Source organism: Phoca vitulina, unplaced genomic scaffold, assembly GCF_004348235.1.
Source record: "Phoca vitulina isolate PV1807 unplaced genomic scaffold, GSC_HSeal_1.0 scaffold7, whole genome shotgun sequence".
Lineage (NCBI taxonomy): Eukaryota > Metazoa > Chordata > Mammalia > Carnivora > Phocidae > Phoca > Phoca vitulina.
In genome coordinates, this window is record NW_022589710.1 from 28,915,677 (window position 1) to 28,934,863 (window position 19,187).

Consider the following 19,187-nt stretch of genomic DNA (forward strand, 5'->3'; position numbering starts at 1 on the left):
GCTCGATCCCAGGACTCTGAGATCATGACCTGAGCAGAAGGCAGACGCTTAACGACTGAGCCACCCAGGCACCCCGATGCATGGATTTTTTTTTAAATGTCAAGATTGTTTGTATTTATTTGATATTTATAAAATCAGATTTCCTTTTTATAATTATCTTTGTGCTTATTTTTTCATCTGTAAAATTTGATTTATATATCATGAGTATTAAGGTTGAATGAGAAGATTTGTGACCATATCTGGTATAGATACTAGCATTCTAGACATTTGAATGTTTTTAAAGTGAGGGCATACTGGCACTTTAAAGTATTCCGCAATTTGACCAAGTTTTTAGTTAATGTAATTATTCCATAGTATATTAAAGATGATGAACACTTTTTTCTCTCTTGACTGGAACATTTTTGTTGTTTGACCTGAAATGTAAATCTGTTTTCTCTTGGTTATTGACTTTTTGGGTCAAGAATTCTTGATGCTTACCTTTGCTGAAGTTATTACTTGTGTTTCTTAAATGCCAACTCTTTATTTTTTTTAAAGAAAATGCTGAAGTGAAATTTAAAGATTTTCTTCTGTCCTTGAAGACTATGATGTTTTCTGAAGATGAGGCCCTTTGTGTTGTAGACCTGCTAAAGGAGAAGTCTGGTGTGATACAGGATGCTTTAAAGAGGGTAAGCATATTTTTGATTATGGGCATATTTGGGAACAGTGATTAGAAGTTCATCAAACAAGGAGCACCTGAGTGTCTCAGCTGGTTAGGTGTCCAACTCTTGATTTTTGCTCAGGTTATGATCTTGGGGTTGTAAGATCAAGCCACATGTCAGGCCCCGTGCTGGGCGTGGAGCTTGCTTGAGAATCTCTTTCTTCCTCTACCCCTCCTTCCCTGCCCGCACTCTCAAAAAAAAAGAAAAAAGTTCACTGAACAAGATTTTTGCTAGAGGAATAAAATCACGTTACCATTATTCATATTCCAAAGCACATAGTCACATTTAATTCTGGAATGGCTTCAGAAGTTATTTCTTATATCCATACTAATCAATACACTTATTTAGTCAGGTGTCTGAGTCATCTGATATTTTGACAAAAGTGAAGTGCTTATAATAAGATGATTTATAGGACATTTGGCACTTAACCTTGCTTTGCTCTGCTTGGAAGTCAGGTGATTTCTGGATAGACTATATGGAATGTTTCTGTGACTCAATATAGCACACTTCAAAGAACCTGGGAATCTGTGTGTGTGTGTGCGTGTGTGTGTATGTGAGAGAGAGAGAGATCATCCTTCTAAAATAAGTGATTTGTATGGTAGAGTTAACTGCTGTGACTGACTAAAATTTGTAAAAAAAACAAAACAAAACCCAAAACAAAACAAAAAACAAACAAAACACCAGCCCCTCCCCGCCAGAACAAAAGACAATCCATGGAGTTAAAATTTAATTTCTCATGGGTCATGCTGACTATATTATCATGTATACTATGTCATACTGGGAAAGGTGACACGTTTTCAGATGTTACTTGTGTGCGATAAGATGACATGGTATCTGATAGTCAATATTAGATGCTGGACTTAATTGTTATTATTCTTAACACACACATACACACACTAACGCACACACACCTAACCACTCACCTGCTTTAAAACCACGAGTGGCTTCCATTTTTTCTTCAGTCCAAGCCATCCCCCTCACCTGATTACCTCCAGTAGTCTCCTAGTTGATGTGTCTGTATCATTTCCTCATATAAGGCTAATTGAATTCCCAGTCTAAATTGTTCATATGCTATTCTTTCTCCTAACTATGTGGACTTTCTTGTCATAGAATTTATCATAGCATATTAAGTCTGTCGATACTTCCGAGGATCTGTTGACAATGTGTTTTACCACTCTGGCATTTTATAATGTAGTATGCTTGTTGGACGGTCTCCACATGGTGCCAGCAATGGCCCAGAGTAAACAAGGTATTCCAGGGTTAATCAGGGTACGTGTGGTAACTGCGTGTGACTTTGGATACAAAATCAGATTATTCTGTTGCAAGAAGCTTTCTTGAAATTCTTAATTGAAGAATTTGCACTTTGGTTTACTTTAATTGGGTAAGTGTGTATCTTAAAAGTGTTCTTAGTTATTTGTGGGGATAAAGGAAAAGCCTCCAGTTGAAGTTACTATGCCTGATGTTTGAAATTACTGCTTTTTAAAATTGAAAATAATTGCTTTAAGTGTCCTCCTCTGAGGATGTTGGTCGTGATTTATGCGGGCAAGAGTAATTATTTTATTGTCTGAGGGATAGCTTTGAACTCTAGAGACTAGGTGGTAAATGAACCTCCCCTTGATAGCTGTTTTAGGCAGGCCAAGGAGGAAGCCGGGTACTCTTAAAGATAGTGTTTTGAAATAGAGTATTTTGCAACTTCACATTTTTCTCCATCTTTGGAACTGGGCTTTCTTTTAAAATTTTATTGTTCTGGGTTTCTCATGGAGTGGATCTGTTCTCATCTGCAGGGACTCAGTATCTTTGGTAGGTCCTCTGTATCTGCAAAAGTAAGTTTAGTTTCCCCTTTTCCTGTCATAGAAACTGTCTTGGTCAGACCTTTTAATAGATGGCAAGGTTCCAGGTATAAATAAATCCCCACACCTAATAAAGATTGCTCCAGGTAAGGGTGAAGATCAGTGCAGGAGCACCAACATAGGATGTAGATACAGGAGTTAGAGAACTTGCTGACCACTTAGATACGGTAGCTGAAGAAGAGTCTAGAATGAATGCTTGTTTTTGCTCTTGAGTAACTGGATAGATTGTGGTGACAGCGGTATTTATGAACACTTTGCTGAGGAGGAGAGAGTAGAGGATTGTGAAAATTTTTAGGAGGTTGTTTTAGGCATCCTTTGGATCATTTAAGTGGGTATATTCATTTCACAGTTGAATATATGTTTCTCTGGAGTTGAAAAAAGATCACTTAGGGTGTGACTTAGGAAAGTAATCTTCTATCACCAATACACATGGTAAATGTGTATTAGACCAGAGAGGATGTGGGGAGTGCTAAGAAAGTTCAAGAATGAGCCCAGAGAAACACCAACATTTAAAGGGCGGGGAAAGCCACCACAAAAGGATCCTGAAGAGGAGGAGCAACACCAGGAGACAGTGGAATCACAGATGCTTAAGGAGGGTAGAGAGTTCAGGGGTGAGGGGAAAAGGCAACAATGACATGCTTTAGAGAGATTAAGGAGGATTAGGATGGAAAATTTGGATTTGATATCCTCAGTGAAAGCAGTTTCATTGGAGTATTGGACTGTAAGTAAGTATTGAATAAATAGGAAAGGTGACAGTGTGTCCAGTTTGAATAACCTTAGGTGGGAAGAGGAGAATAAACACTAAAGGGGTTGCGTAGTTGAAGAGGAGATTTTATATTGTGTGCATGTGTGCACGCATGTGCCTTTATCTTTAAACTATAAGCCATTTGTGTTTTATATTAGACCTAGGTTAATATACTGGGTTCTAGAGTCAGATTTCCTGGATTCAAATCTGAGTTCTGCCACATTGAGATTTATTTGGCCTTAGGTAAGTGACTTAACCCCAGTGCCTCAGTTTCCTTATTTCCCAAATGGGAATGATAATCAGGTTTTGAAAGTTAAATGAAATCATATACAGTAGGTGCTCAGAGTTCCTAGCATACAGTAATTGCTCAAAAATGTTAACTGTTAATGTAATTATTAGTAAGAATATATTTGATATTTTAATTGATTATTAATTTCTTAGTGTTGGCCTTTAAATATACTTGCCTCAATTATATGATTTTTTTCAACTTTATTAACTCTTGACTCTATGCTATATAACAAGAGGAAGTCTGCCTACTTAAATTTTTTCCTACACTTTCTCCTTTTTGCCTCTCAGCTTTTGTTAATTATAGCATTTGTTTATCAGATACTTAGAATATTTAATATTTCGTGACTGTAATTTTCATGTTTGTTTTAGTCATAATTTTACAGGTGAATGGTGGGTTTAAAGCTTGATAACCGTTCTTTTGCCGTAGTCTCTGTATTCATCTCTTGGTTGGCTAAAGTTATTTTTCCTGGAATTTCTTCAAGAAGGGCTCATAGGAACTATATTTCCTTAAAATGCTTTTTTGTTATTATATTTGAATGATAATTTGGTGGGGTATAATATTTCTGGGTTTCACTTTCTTGAGAAGTTTTCATGCTTGCTTTACCATTCCCTGCTTATATAGCTGGATAGAGGTCTGAGACCACACTGAATTTTGCACTCTTTTCATGTATTTTTGTCAGACCACACTCTCAGAATAAAAACATCTTTTGGGCAATCTACCCAAGTATTTATTATTTATTGGACTTTTCCAGTGTCCACCCTACTGTACAAACATCAAGGGATTCAGCTTCTTTTAAGTTCAGTAAATTTAATATGGTTTTGGCCTTGACTCCTGCGTCCTCCCTCAGTATTTCTTTGGATAAAGCATGTCTTTTCAATCATGAGATTTGTCCTTTAGCATAATTGAAATAATGGGTATCGATTACGCATATACTAAATCTTTGCCTATTGTCTTTATCTTTCACATTTTAATCCTAAAAAAAAAAAAAAAGCTTTTGGTTTATTTCTCTTTCTTAATTACTTTTCTCCATCCTGGACTCTCTGTTTCTTACTGTAGTTCAGCAGTGTGTCTTTTTCTGTTCTCTGCTTCTAACTGGATTGTATTTCTGAGGTGGTGTTACTTTTACTTCCACTTCGGGTTTTGCCAGCTCATATTTCATCTCCTTCTCTGGTCTTTTCTTTGAGCTTATCTTTTCTCGTGAGCTCTGTTCTTTGCTCTTGTTTTTCCAGAAATGACTGCTGTAAGATTTTTAAAAATCATGGCGATATTTTTTAACACAATTTTGTCTGTTGTTTTACAATCCTTTTTTGGTGATTTTTCTTCACTTGTCATTTATTTTTGTTATTTTCCTTCCTTTTTTCATGTGTCTTGCATAGACCCTGTTTTCTTTTCTTTTTCTTTCCCCAAAGATTTTATTTATTTATTTGACAAAGAGTTCAGAGGGAGAAGCGGGCCCCCTGCTGAGCAGGGAGCACAATGTGGGGCTGGATCCCCGGACCCTGGGATCATGACCTGAGCTAAAGACAGATGCTTACCCTATTGAGCCACCTAGGCACCACGACCCTGTTTTCTCTTTAATCAGCACTCTTTTAGCGAGGGTGTTCCTCTTAGATCAACTCTGTGCCTGGAGATTGATAATGAAAGGACCAAGGCTAACTGCTGTTTTCCTCAAGCTGTGTGTGAGAAGTTCTTTTAGCCTTTCCATCTTCCCAGATAAAAGACTTCACTCTTATGGGGCACCTGGGTGGCTCAGTCGGTTAAATGCCTGCCTTCGACTCAGGTCATGATCCCAGGGTCCTGGGATCAAGTCCTGCATCGGGCTCCCTGCTCAGTGGGGACTCTGCTTCTCCCTCTCCCTCTGCTGCTTCCCTTGCTTGTGCTCTCTCGCTCTCTCTCTCTGCCAAATAAATAAATAAAATCTTAAAAAAAAAAAAAAAGACTTCACTGTGGAGTCTCACTATAGAGAATTTCTCTCGACTCTTCCTAACTAGCTGCTCTCTTTGTAAAGTTGGTATGATTTCTTCTTTCTTGCTTCTTGAGCTTTCCTTCCAAGAAGATTCCTACCTTCTTTGTTCCTGATGTCAAGTGGAAGATTGTTAGTTTTTCCTTTCAGGATATGCCGGTTAATTTCAGAGAACTAGGCACTGGGGTACTTCTATAGTCTAGTATATTTTGACAGGGTTGTCAAGCACTTGTATTTGATCTCCACTACTTTTGGCAGTCTTTTCTGATGTTATGTTTTGATATTACAGATGATTGTTTCATTTTGGTTGTTTGCATTTTGGTTTCATATTCCTCTTTTGATCTTTTTAGGAGGAGGAGAAGGAGATTGCTATCTTGACTCTGGGTTTGAAACTGGAGTCTTAGAATTCTTTGTAAAAAATTTATTTATTGGTTGATATGTGTCCTATTGTATGCATCAGAATATAGAATGATACAGTGACTTTCATGAATGATATTTCACTGACTAGTACTTGGCCATGATTCTACTTTATATATAATTGTGAACTCTGCATTGGTAAGAACACTTGATATTAGATATTTCATTTTCATAATTTTCATTAGCTCATGTTAACTCTTACTAATTCTGTATTGATTTCCCAATTGTAGTCAAGTAAAGGAGAATTGACTGCACTTGTACATCAGCTTCAAGAAAAAGACAAGTTACTTGCTGCTGTGAAGGAAGATGCTGCTGCTATTAAGGATCGGTGTAAGCAGTTAACTCAGGTGAAGACATTCTTGTATTTAAGGGATATATGTTCTGAATCAGAAGCAGTGAAGGATTTCAGAAATTGTCTGTAATTACAGATTTAATTATTTGTATAGCAAATTTATACCCAGTAAAAGTCACTTTCTTATAGAATTGTGGTGGTGGTGCCTCACTTTTTCATGTTATAGCCTATAATTGAATTACAGTTGAATTTAAAATAACAGTGCTCCTAAATATATTAATTTCAAATAACAGAAGCATTTGGGCATTGGGGGCATGTTTCACTTGGATCTGACCTAGAATTAGTCTCTAAGGAAGGACAGAACTAGGTGTGATCTTGTTTAAATCCAATAAGATAAATGTGGAACTCTTAATAGGTAATTTTATTTATAAAGGGTCTTGTGATATTTATAATTTTTAATCAATGAAGTTCTTCAAACCCCGGAAATTTTACTCTGAGAGGTAAAAACAAACAAAAAACCTTTAAAAAATTATGTAAAAATCATGTTAAATGATAAAAATTTCTAATTAGAAAATAAATCAGTCCTGGGGATATAATGTACAGCATGGTAACTATAGTTAGTAATACTGTGTTATATATTTGAAAGTTGCTAAGAAAGTATATCTTAAAAGTTCTCATCATGAGAAAAAAAAATTGTAATTATAGTGGTGATGTTAACTAGACTTATTATGGTGATCATTTTGCAATATATATAAATATTGAGCCATGTTGTATACCTGAAACTTCTATAATGTTCTATGTCAATTATATCTCCAAAAAAATTATGTAGACTGAGAACGTAATTGAAATTCTATGGAAAATGTGGTCTTATTCTTCTTGGGGTACTTGTTTCTCCTTTTAGGAATTAAATACAGTAAATGAGGTTTTTTATCATTCATGAAGCTACTTGATGACATTATGAGGATGGCCTCATTTGAATATAAAACCTTTTATGTGAATTTGAAGTAAATAAAAGTTAATGGAAAAACTTGGTCAGATTAAGATTAATCAAAGTTGTTACTAAAATAAGCATGTTGCCTTACGATTACACACTTTAGTGTAGTTTTATGTGGCTATGGTTTTCTGACTATAATTTTAAAAATTAAAAAGGTATCCACTTCATAGTAATTCATTGAGCTATATACTTAAGATGTGTGTACTTCTTCCTAAGTGTATTATATACATCAGTATAACACTTTGCAGATGTATGTAAACTCTTCTGGGAGGAAACCATCAAGTACATAAAAGTTATAAATTTTGAGGGTGCCTCGGTGGCTCATTCAGTTAAGCGTCCGACTCTTCATTTTGGCTCAGGTCATGATCTCAGAGTTGTGAGATTGAGTGTTGTGTCCCACACTGGACGTGGAGCCTACTTAAGATTCTCTTTCTCCCTCTTGCTCTGTCCCATTCCCACCCCCCAGCCCCCGCATGTGTGCATATACTCACTTAAAAAAAAAAGTTTTAAGTTTTTTCAGTGTCTTAGATGAGGGGGTATAAACTGATCATGCCTGCAGGTAACTTTAAAGTTGGTTGGCTCTCTTTTACTTCGATAATATTTGCTCTAGGAGTTCATGATAGTTGCAATATAAAATGAAATCACCCTTTTAAGATTTGACTTGGGAAGATAATAAAACTTGGAGTTCTGATTTTTTACTTTCCCTTATTCCAATCTTCCATTCTGCCATGAACATGTCTTTTTCTTTTCTCTCAGGGAAGAGACTTCTTTTTTTCTCTGCTAGGTTATTTTTTTAGGCCTTTTCTAAACCCTAAAAGCTAGTACCTGCAAATAATAGAAAACTAATTGTTTTGCCTTAAAACTATTCTTTCTTATAATCAAGTTAGACTGTAGGATTTATTCTAGGTTCAGCTCTTTAACTCAGACCAGAAAGTGCATTTGGAATAAGAATAAACAGAACAGCAAAGTGTTTATGAAAGTAATTGGTGCAGGTGGATGCAGGTAAGATGCAGAGACAATTTCTTTTTTAAACCTTTGACCTCAAGCATGTACTTATTTCAGAATTCATGATTGTCTTACATCATTTTTACTGATGCTAAAAATGTTTTTTTATTATAATCTTATGGTACTTATTTTTTTTAGTAGGTTTTCATAATTTTTTTTCTGGTTTATTCTTCTAGGAAATGATGTCAGAGAAAGAAAGAAGCAATGTGGTTATAGCAAGGATGAAGGATCGGATTGGAACATTAGAAAAGGAACATAATGTATTTCAAAACAAAATGCATGTTAGTTATCAAGAGACTCAGCAGATGCAGATGAAGGTATCTTTTCATTTTTTGAAAACAAAATGAAATTTTGCATTCATTAATTAGCAGACTTTAAGTGCCTGATATGTGTAAGGCTGTGTGCTGGGCGATGGTACATTGGCTAAATTGGCTCCCTGTCTGTAAGTGAGCACCTTTTCGAGGGGGGGATGAGGCAGAGGCTGGAAGCTGACAAGTAAATACTCCATTACAATATAGTAGTCCTGCCTTATCCCCATTTCACTTTCGGTGGTTTCAGTTACCCATGGTCAGCCGTGGCCTGGAAGCAGATGATTCTTCTGACATATTGTCAGAAGGTCAGTAGTAGCCTAACACTGTGTCACAGTGCCTGTGTCATTATCTCCCATCTCATCACGTAGGCATTTATTATCTCGCATCATCACGAGAAGGGTGAATTCAGTATAATATGTTTTGAGAGAGAGAAATCACTTCATGTAACTTTGATGACAGTATATTGTAGTTCTATTTTTAGTTATTAATCTCTTAACTGTGCCTAATTTATAAATTAAACTTTGTGATAAGTATGTATGTACATATGTATAGGGAAAAGACATAGTATACCCATGGTTTAGTACTCTGCAGTTTCAGGCATCTACTTGGGGGTCTTTGGAAGGTATTACCTGTGGATAAGGGGGGGATTACTGTAGAGGTAAGCAGTGGGTGCTTCAGAACCATTGGGTTGGGGAGTAGGGAAGATGAGGATTATAGGGAAGTCTTGTTAGAAATGATATGCAAACTGTGTTGAATGTTTTAAAACAATTAGGCATTATCAGGTAAGAGAGTGAAGAAATGGGTACTGGGTTATTACTTGGTGTGATTCCTTAGTCCCATCCCTAGAGGTGATTATTGTTCAGTGGGTCTATTTTGGGGCCCAGGATGTAGCTTTTTAATGAGTGCATCCCAGGTGTTTCTGATAGAGATTGCCCAGTGATAACAGTTCATGAGAAATGCAGTAGGAGTTGTGTTTGGAAATCAGGGCTAGAATGAGGAAAAGATCTAGAGATGTAAATAGAGGCCCTGTCTTAAAGGGCCTTATATACCTGAAGACTGGGGAGCCATTAAAGGAGTTAAGCAACTCAGCAGTGTGATTATATTAGTATTTTTAGTTATTACTCTGGTAGCAGTGTGGAGAGTGGAACAAGATAATTGCAAGGCTTTTGCAGGAATCCACGTCCTAGAACAAGGGCCTAAAATCAGATGTTGACAGTGAGGGGTTGAGTTTGAGTGATCCAGAAGAAAGAGTTAGTAGATGGGGGTTGGTGATGGAGTGGAGGAGAGAGCAAGAGAGAGCTGATAATGAAGGATGACTTCTAAGGTTTTGGCCTAAGTGACCTGTCTCTTGGCTTACTTTTACCTCTCTTCTTTGAGCGTTTCAGAAGGTTCAGTTCTTACTGTCTTTTCTACATACTACTTGTTTCCATGATTCCAGTTAAGTCTGAACCAGTGGTTGGTTGGTTTGTTCTCTTTCTCTAAGATTGAAATACCATTTTTATCATTGATGAAGAACATGGTTTGGGTCGGCTTACCTAGTGGGTGTCTAATATTCCCCCTATTTGAGCTTTCTGGGCCAGTGATTTTTTTTTTTTATTATGTTAGTCACCATACGTTACATCATTAGTTTTTGATGTAGTGTTCCATGATTCCTTGTTTGCGTATAACACCCAGTGCTCCATTCAGTACGTGCCCTCCTTAGTACCCATCACTGGGCTAACCCATTCCCCTACCCCCTTCCCTCTAAAACCCTCAGTTTGTTCCTCAGAGTCCGTAGTCTCTCATGGCTCGTCTCCCCCTCCCCTTCCCCCCTTCATTTTTCCCTTCCTACTATCTTCTTCTTCTTCTTCTTCTTTTTTTTTAAAAAAAGGGTTTTTTTTCAGGGGTGCAGGTCTGTGATTCATCAGTCTTATATAATTCACAGTGCTCACCATAGCACATACCCTCCCCAATGTTCATCACCCAGCCACCCCATCCCTCCCACCCCCCACCACTCCAGCAACCCTCAGTTTGTTTCCTGAGATTAACAATTCCTTGTATCAGTGAGACAATGATACTTGTCTTCCTCTGATTGACTTATTTCGCTTAGCATAATACCCTCTAGTTCCATCCACATCGTTGCAAATGGCAAGAGTTCGTTGTTTTTTTTTTTTGATGGCTGTGTAATATTCCATTGTGTGTGTGTGTGTGTGTATATATATATATATATATATACACACCACATCTTCTTTATCCATTCATCAGTTGATGGACATCTAGGCACTTTCCATAGTTTGGCTATTGTGGACATTGCTGTTATAAACATTGGGGTTCACGTACCCCTTTAGATCACTACATTTGTATCTTTGGGGTAAATACCCAGTAGTGCAATTGCTGGGCCATAGGGTAGCTCTATTTTCAACTTTTTGAGGAACCTCCATACTGTTTTCCAGAGTGGCTGCACCAGCTTGCATTCCCACCAACAGTGTAGGAGGGTTCCCCTTTCTCCGCATCCTTGCCAACATCTGTCGTTTCCTGACTTGTTACTTTTAGCCATTCTGACTGGTGTGAGGTGGTATCTCATTGAGGTTTTGGTTTGGATTTCCCTGATGCCGAGTGATGTTGAGCACTTTTTCATGTGTCTGTTGGCCATTTGGATGTCTTCTTTGGAAAAATGTCTGTTCATGTCTTCTTGGGCCAGTGATTTTTTGAATTATTTCCATTGCTAGCTGATGCTTCAATTTGGAAGCTCTCGTCATCACCTCTAATTTAACATATGTCTAAAATCAAACTCTTGCTTTTGATTAAGTTCTTATTTTCCAACATCTGAGGCATTATTATCCTTATGCTTGAATACTTTGCCTTCTCTCTCTTGCTCAGTTTACAGTTTTTTTCTGAAATCTTTAAGATACTTTATTTCAAGGTACTCTTGCATTCAGTTCTTAGACATCACCTCAGTTTATTATTTCATACTGGCATAATTATAGTGGCTTTTCAGTCTCTCATTTCCATTCTACCATGTAAATAGTATCAGATATTTGTTTCTAAGATATTATTTTGATCACATTGCTAGTCTCATGCTGAAAAGTTTTAAATTCTTCTTCACTGCTATCAAAGTCCCAGTGTTTTCCACAGAAAAACACTAATAGCAGAGAAGAAGTGAATGAATCTGTTGTCAGGTTCTTACAGTTTCCACTGCTTTGTGCTTTCATTTGACCCAATCCTCTATCTTTCCAACCCCCAGCCATTTGATATATTTTTTTCCCATTAATAAATGGGTTATTGAAGAACTGATTTTCCTAGTCTCAAGTGATTTTTTTCTTTTCCTTAATTGCTACTTATATTAATTTGGAAATTAGTCAAGTATTTGTAGTACTCTTATTAAGGGTGGAAGGTGATTTATTTTTTCTTTTTCTTTTATAGAAGCCAGGATATAGGTTCTATGTGATTTGTTCTCTGAAAAATAGATATATATCCTTTAATTTCTCTCAGTTGAATAGGTTTTCTTAAAATTATTAAGATTATTCCACATTCTAAAATGAGACCTATCCTTATGGGAATATGAGATTCAGTATTCTTTCTCTTGGTTCTGTAATTCTGAGATAAGAATTAAAAGGCCAGAATATTTTAGTGAGTAGATTTTTGTGTGATGAATTTGCCATCTATTTGGTTATAGCTCAGTTTGTAACTTAATATAAATGTGTTAAACATATTTTCAGTTTTTAAACTTTGATTACAAATCTTTCATTGAAAACTGCTGACATGAAATTGATACAGGATCAAGATAGGGTTATTCTGTAGGAGTCTGTTGGGTAGGAAAGAAATTCTAAGTCTTTTATTTCTAAAACAGCGTTTCTATTTGTATTTATTTTACATTTCCAGTATGATAGCAGCTAGTATCTACTTGCATTCTTGAATGTTGTGGCAGCTTGTATTTACTTTGCATTCACCACAATAAAAATGTAATTCATCCTTTAAATTTGTTTATATTTATTTGAGAAAGATGGTCCAAACTTCATTCTTTTGATTCTTTTTACATTCTCATTATAATAAAGTTTCTTTTAAGTTCATTTTGGCAGTCTTTGTTTCTAAAAATCTTATGTTTGTGAAATACTTTCAGTTCCAGCAAGTTCGTGAGCAGATGGAGGCAGAGATAGCTCACTTGAAGCAGGAGAATGGCATACTGAGAGATGCTGTCAGCAGCACTACAAACCAGCTAGAAAGCAAGTATGTTTCCAAATGCTTTATTTTTAATTGAATGGCAGAATATTTTCATTGAATGGCGGAATATTTTCTTGGACCATCAAAATGGTGTTTGATAGTGTTTGGTTAGACTTCTGTGTTTTACTTTTGTTTCTAAAATGAATTTTCAAAAACAATTTTCTTGCTATGTGAAGAACCTCTTCAGCTAAACTCTGTGATAAATATTAGTGCTAGCAGTGCAACATTGTCTACACATTTATGAAACTGAATATTTAAGTTTTAAAACATCTATCCCCTTTAACAGTAGTTCTTAAACTTCATTATTCTGAAGGGCATCTGGCATGTTCATTAAAAAAGCGTATTCTTGAGTCCTACCCATAAAAGATTATGATTCAGTGGCTTTGAGGTGGAGCCCAGGAATCTGCATATTAAGACATATTCCTTGTGATGGTGATGAAATTGGCTCTGGGCTTTCCTTTGAGAAACTGCCTTAGAGAAGTGTTAGTCGCATGCTTACAAGAATAAGCACTCTGACTGATTTTAATAGATTTTCAGAACACCAGTTTGAGGGTGACACTGTTGACTTATGCTCATGAGTATGTAGCCATCCATTTTTCTTGATTATGGTGATTTTAGAATTTGTGTAATTGTTGCCAGAATGATTCAGAGATTATAGTCAACCAGACTTCATTATTAGTAGTCACTTAAAACATTTTCTTTTCACTTGGCTGTAAGTGGAATTACTCAGAAAAACAAATATCAGATATGTTTTGTTTATTCTTTTTATGTGTTTGTAATAATAGAAGGTTCCTAATCCAGTTACTGTTTTCAGGCAGTCTGCTGAACTAAATAAACTACGCCAGGATTATGCTAGGTTGGTTAATGAGCTAACCGAGAAAACAGGAAAGCTACAGCAAGAGGAAGTCCAAAAGAAGAATGCTGAACAAGCAGTTACTCAGTTGAAGGTGATCTATTCCCATCTTTATTTATCATTTCATAAATAATGTAGATATTATTATTTTTTTATTTATCTTTATCATTTCACAAATAATATAGATATTCAGTTCAGGGACCTAAATATGTATGTAGGTTTGAGAAATGTAGTTTGAGGCTTAAAGGAATCTGTAGTCTAAGTGTTCTGCCTGTGTAGAAGCATGTGCAGTAATGAGAGAATTGAATATAGGCTTGAGTCTGAAGTTAAAGACTGAAGATAGGAAAAATGAAATTTGCTGATGGACAGATACAAACAGAATTTCTTCTTTGGGCGGTTAGGGTTCACATGTGTGACGCAAAAATCAAGTGGTAAAAATTACCTTTAATATTATTTATCATCCATAACTTGGATTTTTCAGTAAGTTCAGTAGAGCATATTTTTCTTCCAGCATTGGAATAGATGATTTTCCTTTGCTTTAGCACAAGACCAAGAAATGCTCCAGTAGCTTTCACTTGAGCCGTAGTATTAAAAAAATCACAGTTTCTTTAGATACCAGAATGGTACTTAGTACCATGAGAAGCTCCTGCTGAGAAGTGATGCATGGGGTTGCTCAGGCTACAGAGGAATAGATTTGTTTCTTTTGCATCTTACAGCATATGCACATTGAGTAGAATGGTGAATAGAATTGTCCTTTCCTCTTTTTACTGGGGAGAGGATTTATTGAACCTATAGTTCAATTTGTGTAAGTCCAGTGTATTAGATTCCTTCCTGGGTCATTGGTAGAATCATACCTAATACCAGTTCCAGAGTGGTAGGGGTTAAAAGGACTTTGAGAATAATTGAATGTGGAAAATAGTGCAATTTGTTTTCTTGAAGTTTTTATGGGTCCCTGTGGGAGATTGATATAATTGTCCTTTTATTCAAAATTTGTCTTGGCTGGTGTGTTTACTGCTGGCACTTATAAATATGGAAGTTCCATATGGATATGGATAAGCAGATAAATGATACTAAAGACCATAGTCATCATTGAAGTGTTGTGCTCTATCTCAAAATTTGAATTTTAGGTTCCTACTGGGATTTAGCAGTAAAGATACCATCCTGTCTTTTGAAAGCCTATCAGCTGCAGAAAATAAAGATGGGAAACAGATCATAGCTAAATAGGTCAGATATATACATAGTAGTAGCTATAGTGATCTACCTGCACAAATATTTGGTTTTTGTAAATCCTGCATTTTGGAGGGTAGAATGACTGTGGCTGATATCTTTGTATAAGTCTGGGCATATCTGCATATTTTATTAATGTAGGAGACTGATGGAATAAGCAGTTTTATGACAAGAGTAAAGAGGATGCCTTTTTTTTTTTTTGAAATCCTGTGATTGTGCTGACTTAACCTTTTTCCAGGTTCAGCTACAAGAAGCTGAGAGAAGGTGGGAAGAAGTCCAGAGCTATATCAGGAAGAGAACAGCAGAGCATGAGGCAGCACAGCAAGGTAAGGGGAGAGGTATTCATGTAAATTTAGTATATAGTCCTGGGTTAAATTTTCTCCCCTCTCTATATACGAAGAAAGTATGATTTGACCTTTTTGTTAAGGCCAATAAAAATAGCTTTTGCACTTTCGGAGTACCTTTATTTTTTTAAGATTTCTTAGAATTTCTAAAATAAATTCTCTACTAGCTTTATCCTGAAGCATTAAGTTGCAGATAAAATTATAGTTTATAATAGGGTAATAGGAACCTAGTTTGTGTGTTTTCGTTTCTGTAGTTATGTCCTTTGGTTCCTTGATTACCTCTATTTTTTGTTTGTAAGGAAGGACTCACTTTCTGTATTGTGAAGAGAAAGTAAGATCATTACCATTTCAAATAGTTGACTTAAAACAGTCTACTTAAATGCTAAGTTTCGTTACTTATTCTTAATTTGATGACTCCATCTGGGAGATAATGGAGCTTGTATTGTGTGTATTATTTGTCTCCATTACTCCTTTTCTCCTGTAAGAGTCAGTGTAGTAAATTACAGTTCCAAACAGTAGGATAGATCATGCAATTTTGGCTTTTTAGATCTTTGGTTTCCTCTGATTCCCCATGCCTGCCGTCCCTCCATTCCCGTATTTCCCTTTGGTTCCATATTTAAATATACCCGAGATACTTAAAGGCCTTTTTCTTTATACATAAAGTTTATGTCTATGTTAAGATACATTAGCTTATTTTTTAAAGTTATATTTTTTATTTCATCAATGAAGCACATATGAATTTTGACAAAAGAATTGAGCTATAAACTATATTTCTCTATAAACTATGTAACTGTAAACCATAAAACCTCTCTCTCACCAGAAGCAGTCATTTTTGCTTTTGGTATTCTCCATCATATTTCTAAATACACATACTATTTGTACACATACTGCTATCTCTTAATAGGTATCTGTTGACTTTTATTTCGGGGAAATGAGGTCTTAACTCCCACACCATTCCTCCCACCTTCCCCTCATTCTACCAATATGGTTACGCATACTTCTTGATCATGTCAGTATTCATTGTTGACATCATTATGACAGTGTAACTCAGTCCTGAGCCAAGAGAAATATTAAAACTGCAGTTCTTCTCATGAACAATGTTGTTTAATTTCTTGAGCTAATTATTGCTTTATGTTTTTAAGTTGTTTGATCCTTATTTTATGATTTAAAATTTTACCTATGGTTAAACTGTTACCCTCTCTCCTCTGCCCACCTCTCAACATATGAGGTAGTGGAGAGTCTTTTCAGTTTTTCCTTCTGGAGTCCTTCGTCTTCCTGTTCCAAGACTTGTGTGTTTTCTCGTTGGCTCCATAGCTGTCTTCCTGAGACTGTGTTCTGGATACTGTCACCACCATCTTTCTTGCTTTCCTCCCTTATTTAATCGCATATCTTTTAGTCCCATGGGAGTGTGCCTTTAAGTACATTGGTTAAGGCTTTGCATATCTGAAAATGTTTTTATTTTTTCTACCTTCATGCTTGATTGGTAGTTTGGTTGGATGGAGAGTTCTAGGTTATAAATAGTTTTTCCCACAGAAGTTTGAAGGCATTAATTCAGTGTTTTAACTTCCACTATTGCTGGTAAAGAAATAATTATGCTCTTCTGAGTTCTAATCCTGGATATGACCATTATGTTTAATTATAAGGAGTTCTTTTTTGAGTTGTGTTTCATTCTGTTATTAGTGTCTTGTTATGGCAGTAACATCTTAAAATATGCACACACATGCATTTTCTCTTTTTCCCTATATTTGCCTCTCTTCCTTGGTGGTAGTGGTGGTGGACTTGTTTATTTTATGGGGCCAAGAGGTAGCTCTTACGATACCTAGTATCGCCATTTCCTGAGCCTTTCCAGATTTCCTGAACACCTTTCCCTTCCAAGTTAGTGATTATCTCTCCATTCATTTTATCTTAATTTCTGGATTTGGAGTTAGTTTGATTGCATCAAAGATAGTTTGTGTTTGTTTCTCATTTTCTTTGTTGTTTTGGGGTCATTGCTAAGAAGAGAAGCAGACAGAAAAGTTGTACTTCATTCTACACCAGGACATTGTCAGCCATCAACATCTTTTTCTGTTTTCCAAGTAGGAAAGTATAGGGAATTTATAAGAGATTCACTTGATAACTTACTAAAGTGTCTTTGGGGAAATAAAGAATGCTTTCAAGAAATGATAAAATAGTTTTAAACATTCATGTACCATTCACTTAACACATTTTTGAGTATGTACTGTGTACCAAGCCTTGGACACTGCTCTGGATATAGAGAAAAGGCAGTTTCTGTTTTCAGAAAGCTTACTTCCTGGGCGAAGAGAAGAATTAGTACAGTGTGGCAGGTTCTATGATAAAGGTAAGCCTAGAATGCACAGGGGAGCCATGTGCAGGAGGGGAAGAAGAGGAGAGATTCAAGGAATTTTTTTCTGGAGGAGATAATGCATGTGCTAAAGATGAGTGGTAGTAACCAGGCAAAGGAAGAGAACTTTGTAAAATGCTATGTTTTGTTACAGATTTACAGAGCAAATTCGTGGCCAAAGAAAATGAAGTACAGAGTCTGCATAGTAAGCTCACAGATACTTTGGTATCAAAACAACAGTTGGAGCAAAGACTAATGCAGTTAATGGAATCAGAGCAAAAAAGGGTGACCAAAGAAGAATCTTTACAAATGCAAGTTCAGGTATCTAATTCTCTCTCTCTTTTTAAAAAATAAAGGTAGGCAGTGGCTGGATGTGTCTCTGTAGAAGAGAGCGGATAGTCTACCTTATCCTAATTGTGGAGTGGTGATGAATAATTATAACTTAATTTTTGAGCAGTTGTCACAATATGGTGTGTTTGAATATGTGCTTAAAGATGTCCTCACAGTCTTAAATTCTTTGTGTTAGATTAGGGGCAACACAACTTACTCTTAATTTTTACCTTCTACAACAACTCTCAAAATAGAGTCCCTAGTCATTGTTGTTTAAATTATGGCTTTGGAATCTAAGAATGCCTTTTTAAAGATAAACAGAAGTTTGTACCTCATTTTGTTCATGTACATTGGTATATTTGTTAACAGCACACTTTCCCCCCCTCTCCTTTTTGGTTGTTACTTATGAAAGGATATTTTGGAGCAGAACGAGGCTTTGAAAGCTCAGATTCAACAATTCCATTCCCAGATAGCAGCCCAGGTAATTGTGCTTTCATATTGCTTGTCATTTCTAATGTATATTATAATAATATAATATGAAATATATATAATTTAATAATGACATTATATAATAAATAATATAATATAATTCTTAGCCATTAAATTAATCACCTGAATGCCTGTTGAGTGCCAAGCACTGGATTAGTAGTTGGGAAACTAGTCCATGAATCAACAGTGATGATTCTGATAGCTAAGCACTCTGATAATTATGTATAGTGCTGTGGGAAAACACCAAGAAAAAAATCCAAATCCAACTAATAGAGAGTTTCTACCATAGAAGGAAGAAATGTGCATAGTCTTGACACAGAACAGAAGAAATTGGCCAAATGGTGTTAGGAATAGTGGTTTATGTATTAAAAATGCTTAGTAAATACTGACTAACCATAAGGGAAAACTTTATATACACTCAGGTGGTAGCAGTATGTTAATAATGTAATACTATATGTTATTACATAATCTCAGATTGTAGGCAAAAAGATCATTTTAAAACTTCTGTTCACTGAGTGGGGATACCTTCCAGAGTTTTGCAAGTTGTATTGTTAGACCTGTTATTCTTTGGCAACATTGCTGTGAAACATAGATATAAAGTGTATATATCTATAATACAACATTAAGAAAAAAGAAAAAAACTTGTAAGTACTTATTTCTGTGATATACATACTGTTCATTTCAATTTCAGCTCCTCAACTTTAAAATTCTAAAAATTGTAGAAAAAGTACTAGCTTTTTTTATGTTAAAAAGTAATTTTAACATTAAAAACTTGTTTTTGAGATTCAGGCAATTTCAAACTCCCAAAACTATGAGATTGCACATATTTTTTTCTAGTT

General features: G+C 35.8%; 1 protein-coding gene across 6 annotated transcripts in view; it reads left to right on the forward strand.

Moving 5' to 3' along the window:
• The window catches only part of KTN1 (kinectin 1), a 107,187-nt gene that overhangs the window by 42,290 nt on the left and 45,710 nt on the right, over positions 1-19,187 (forward strand). For all 6 annotated transcript variants that reach the window (XM_032405172.1, XM_032405169.1, XM_032405170.1 and 3 more), the window contains 8 exons: positions 535-665; positions 6,193-6,309; positions 8,430-8,570; positions 12,664-12,770; positions 13,579-13,711; positions 15,083-15,170; positions 17,684-17,850; positions 18,272-18,340. In XM_032405172.1, coding sequence (XP_032261063.1) covers positions 535-665; positions 6,193-6,309; positions 8,430-8,570; positions 12,664-12,770; positions 13,579-13,711; positions 15,083-15,170; positions 17,684-17,850; positions 18,272-18,340 — 953 coding nt within the window. The remainder of the gene's footprint in view (positions 1-534; positions 666-6,192; positions 6,310-8,429; positions 8,571-12,663; positions 12,771-13,578; positions 13,712-15,082; positions 15,171-17,683; positions 17,851-18,271; positions 18,341-19,187) is intronic.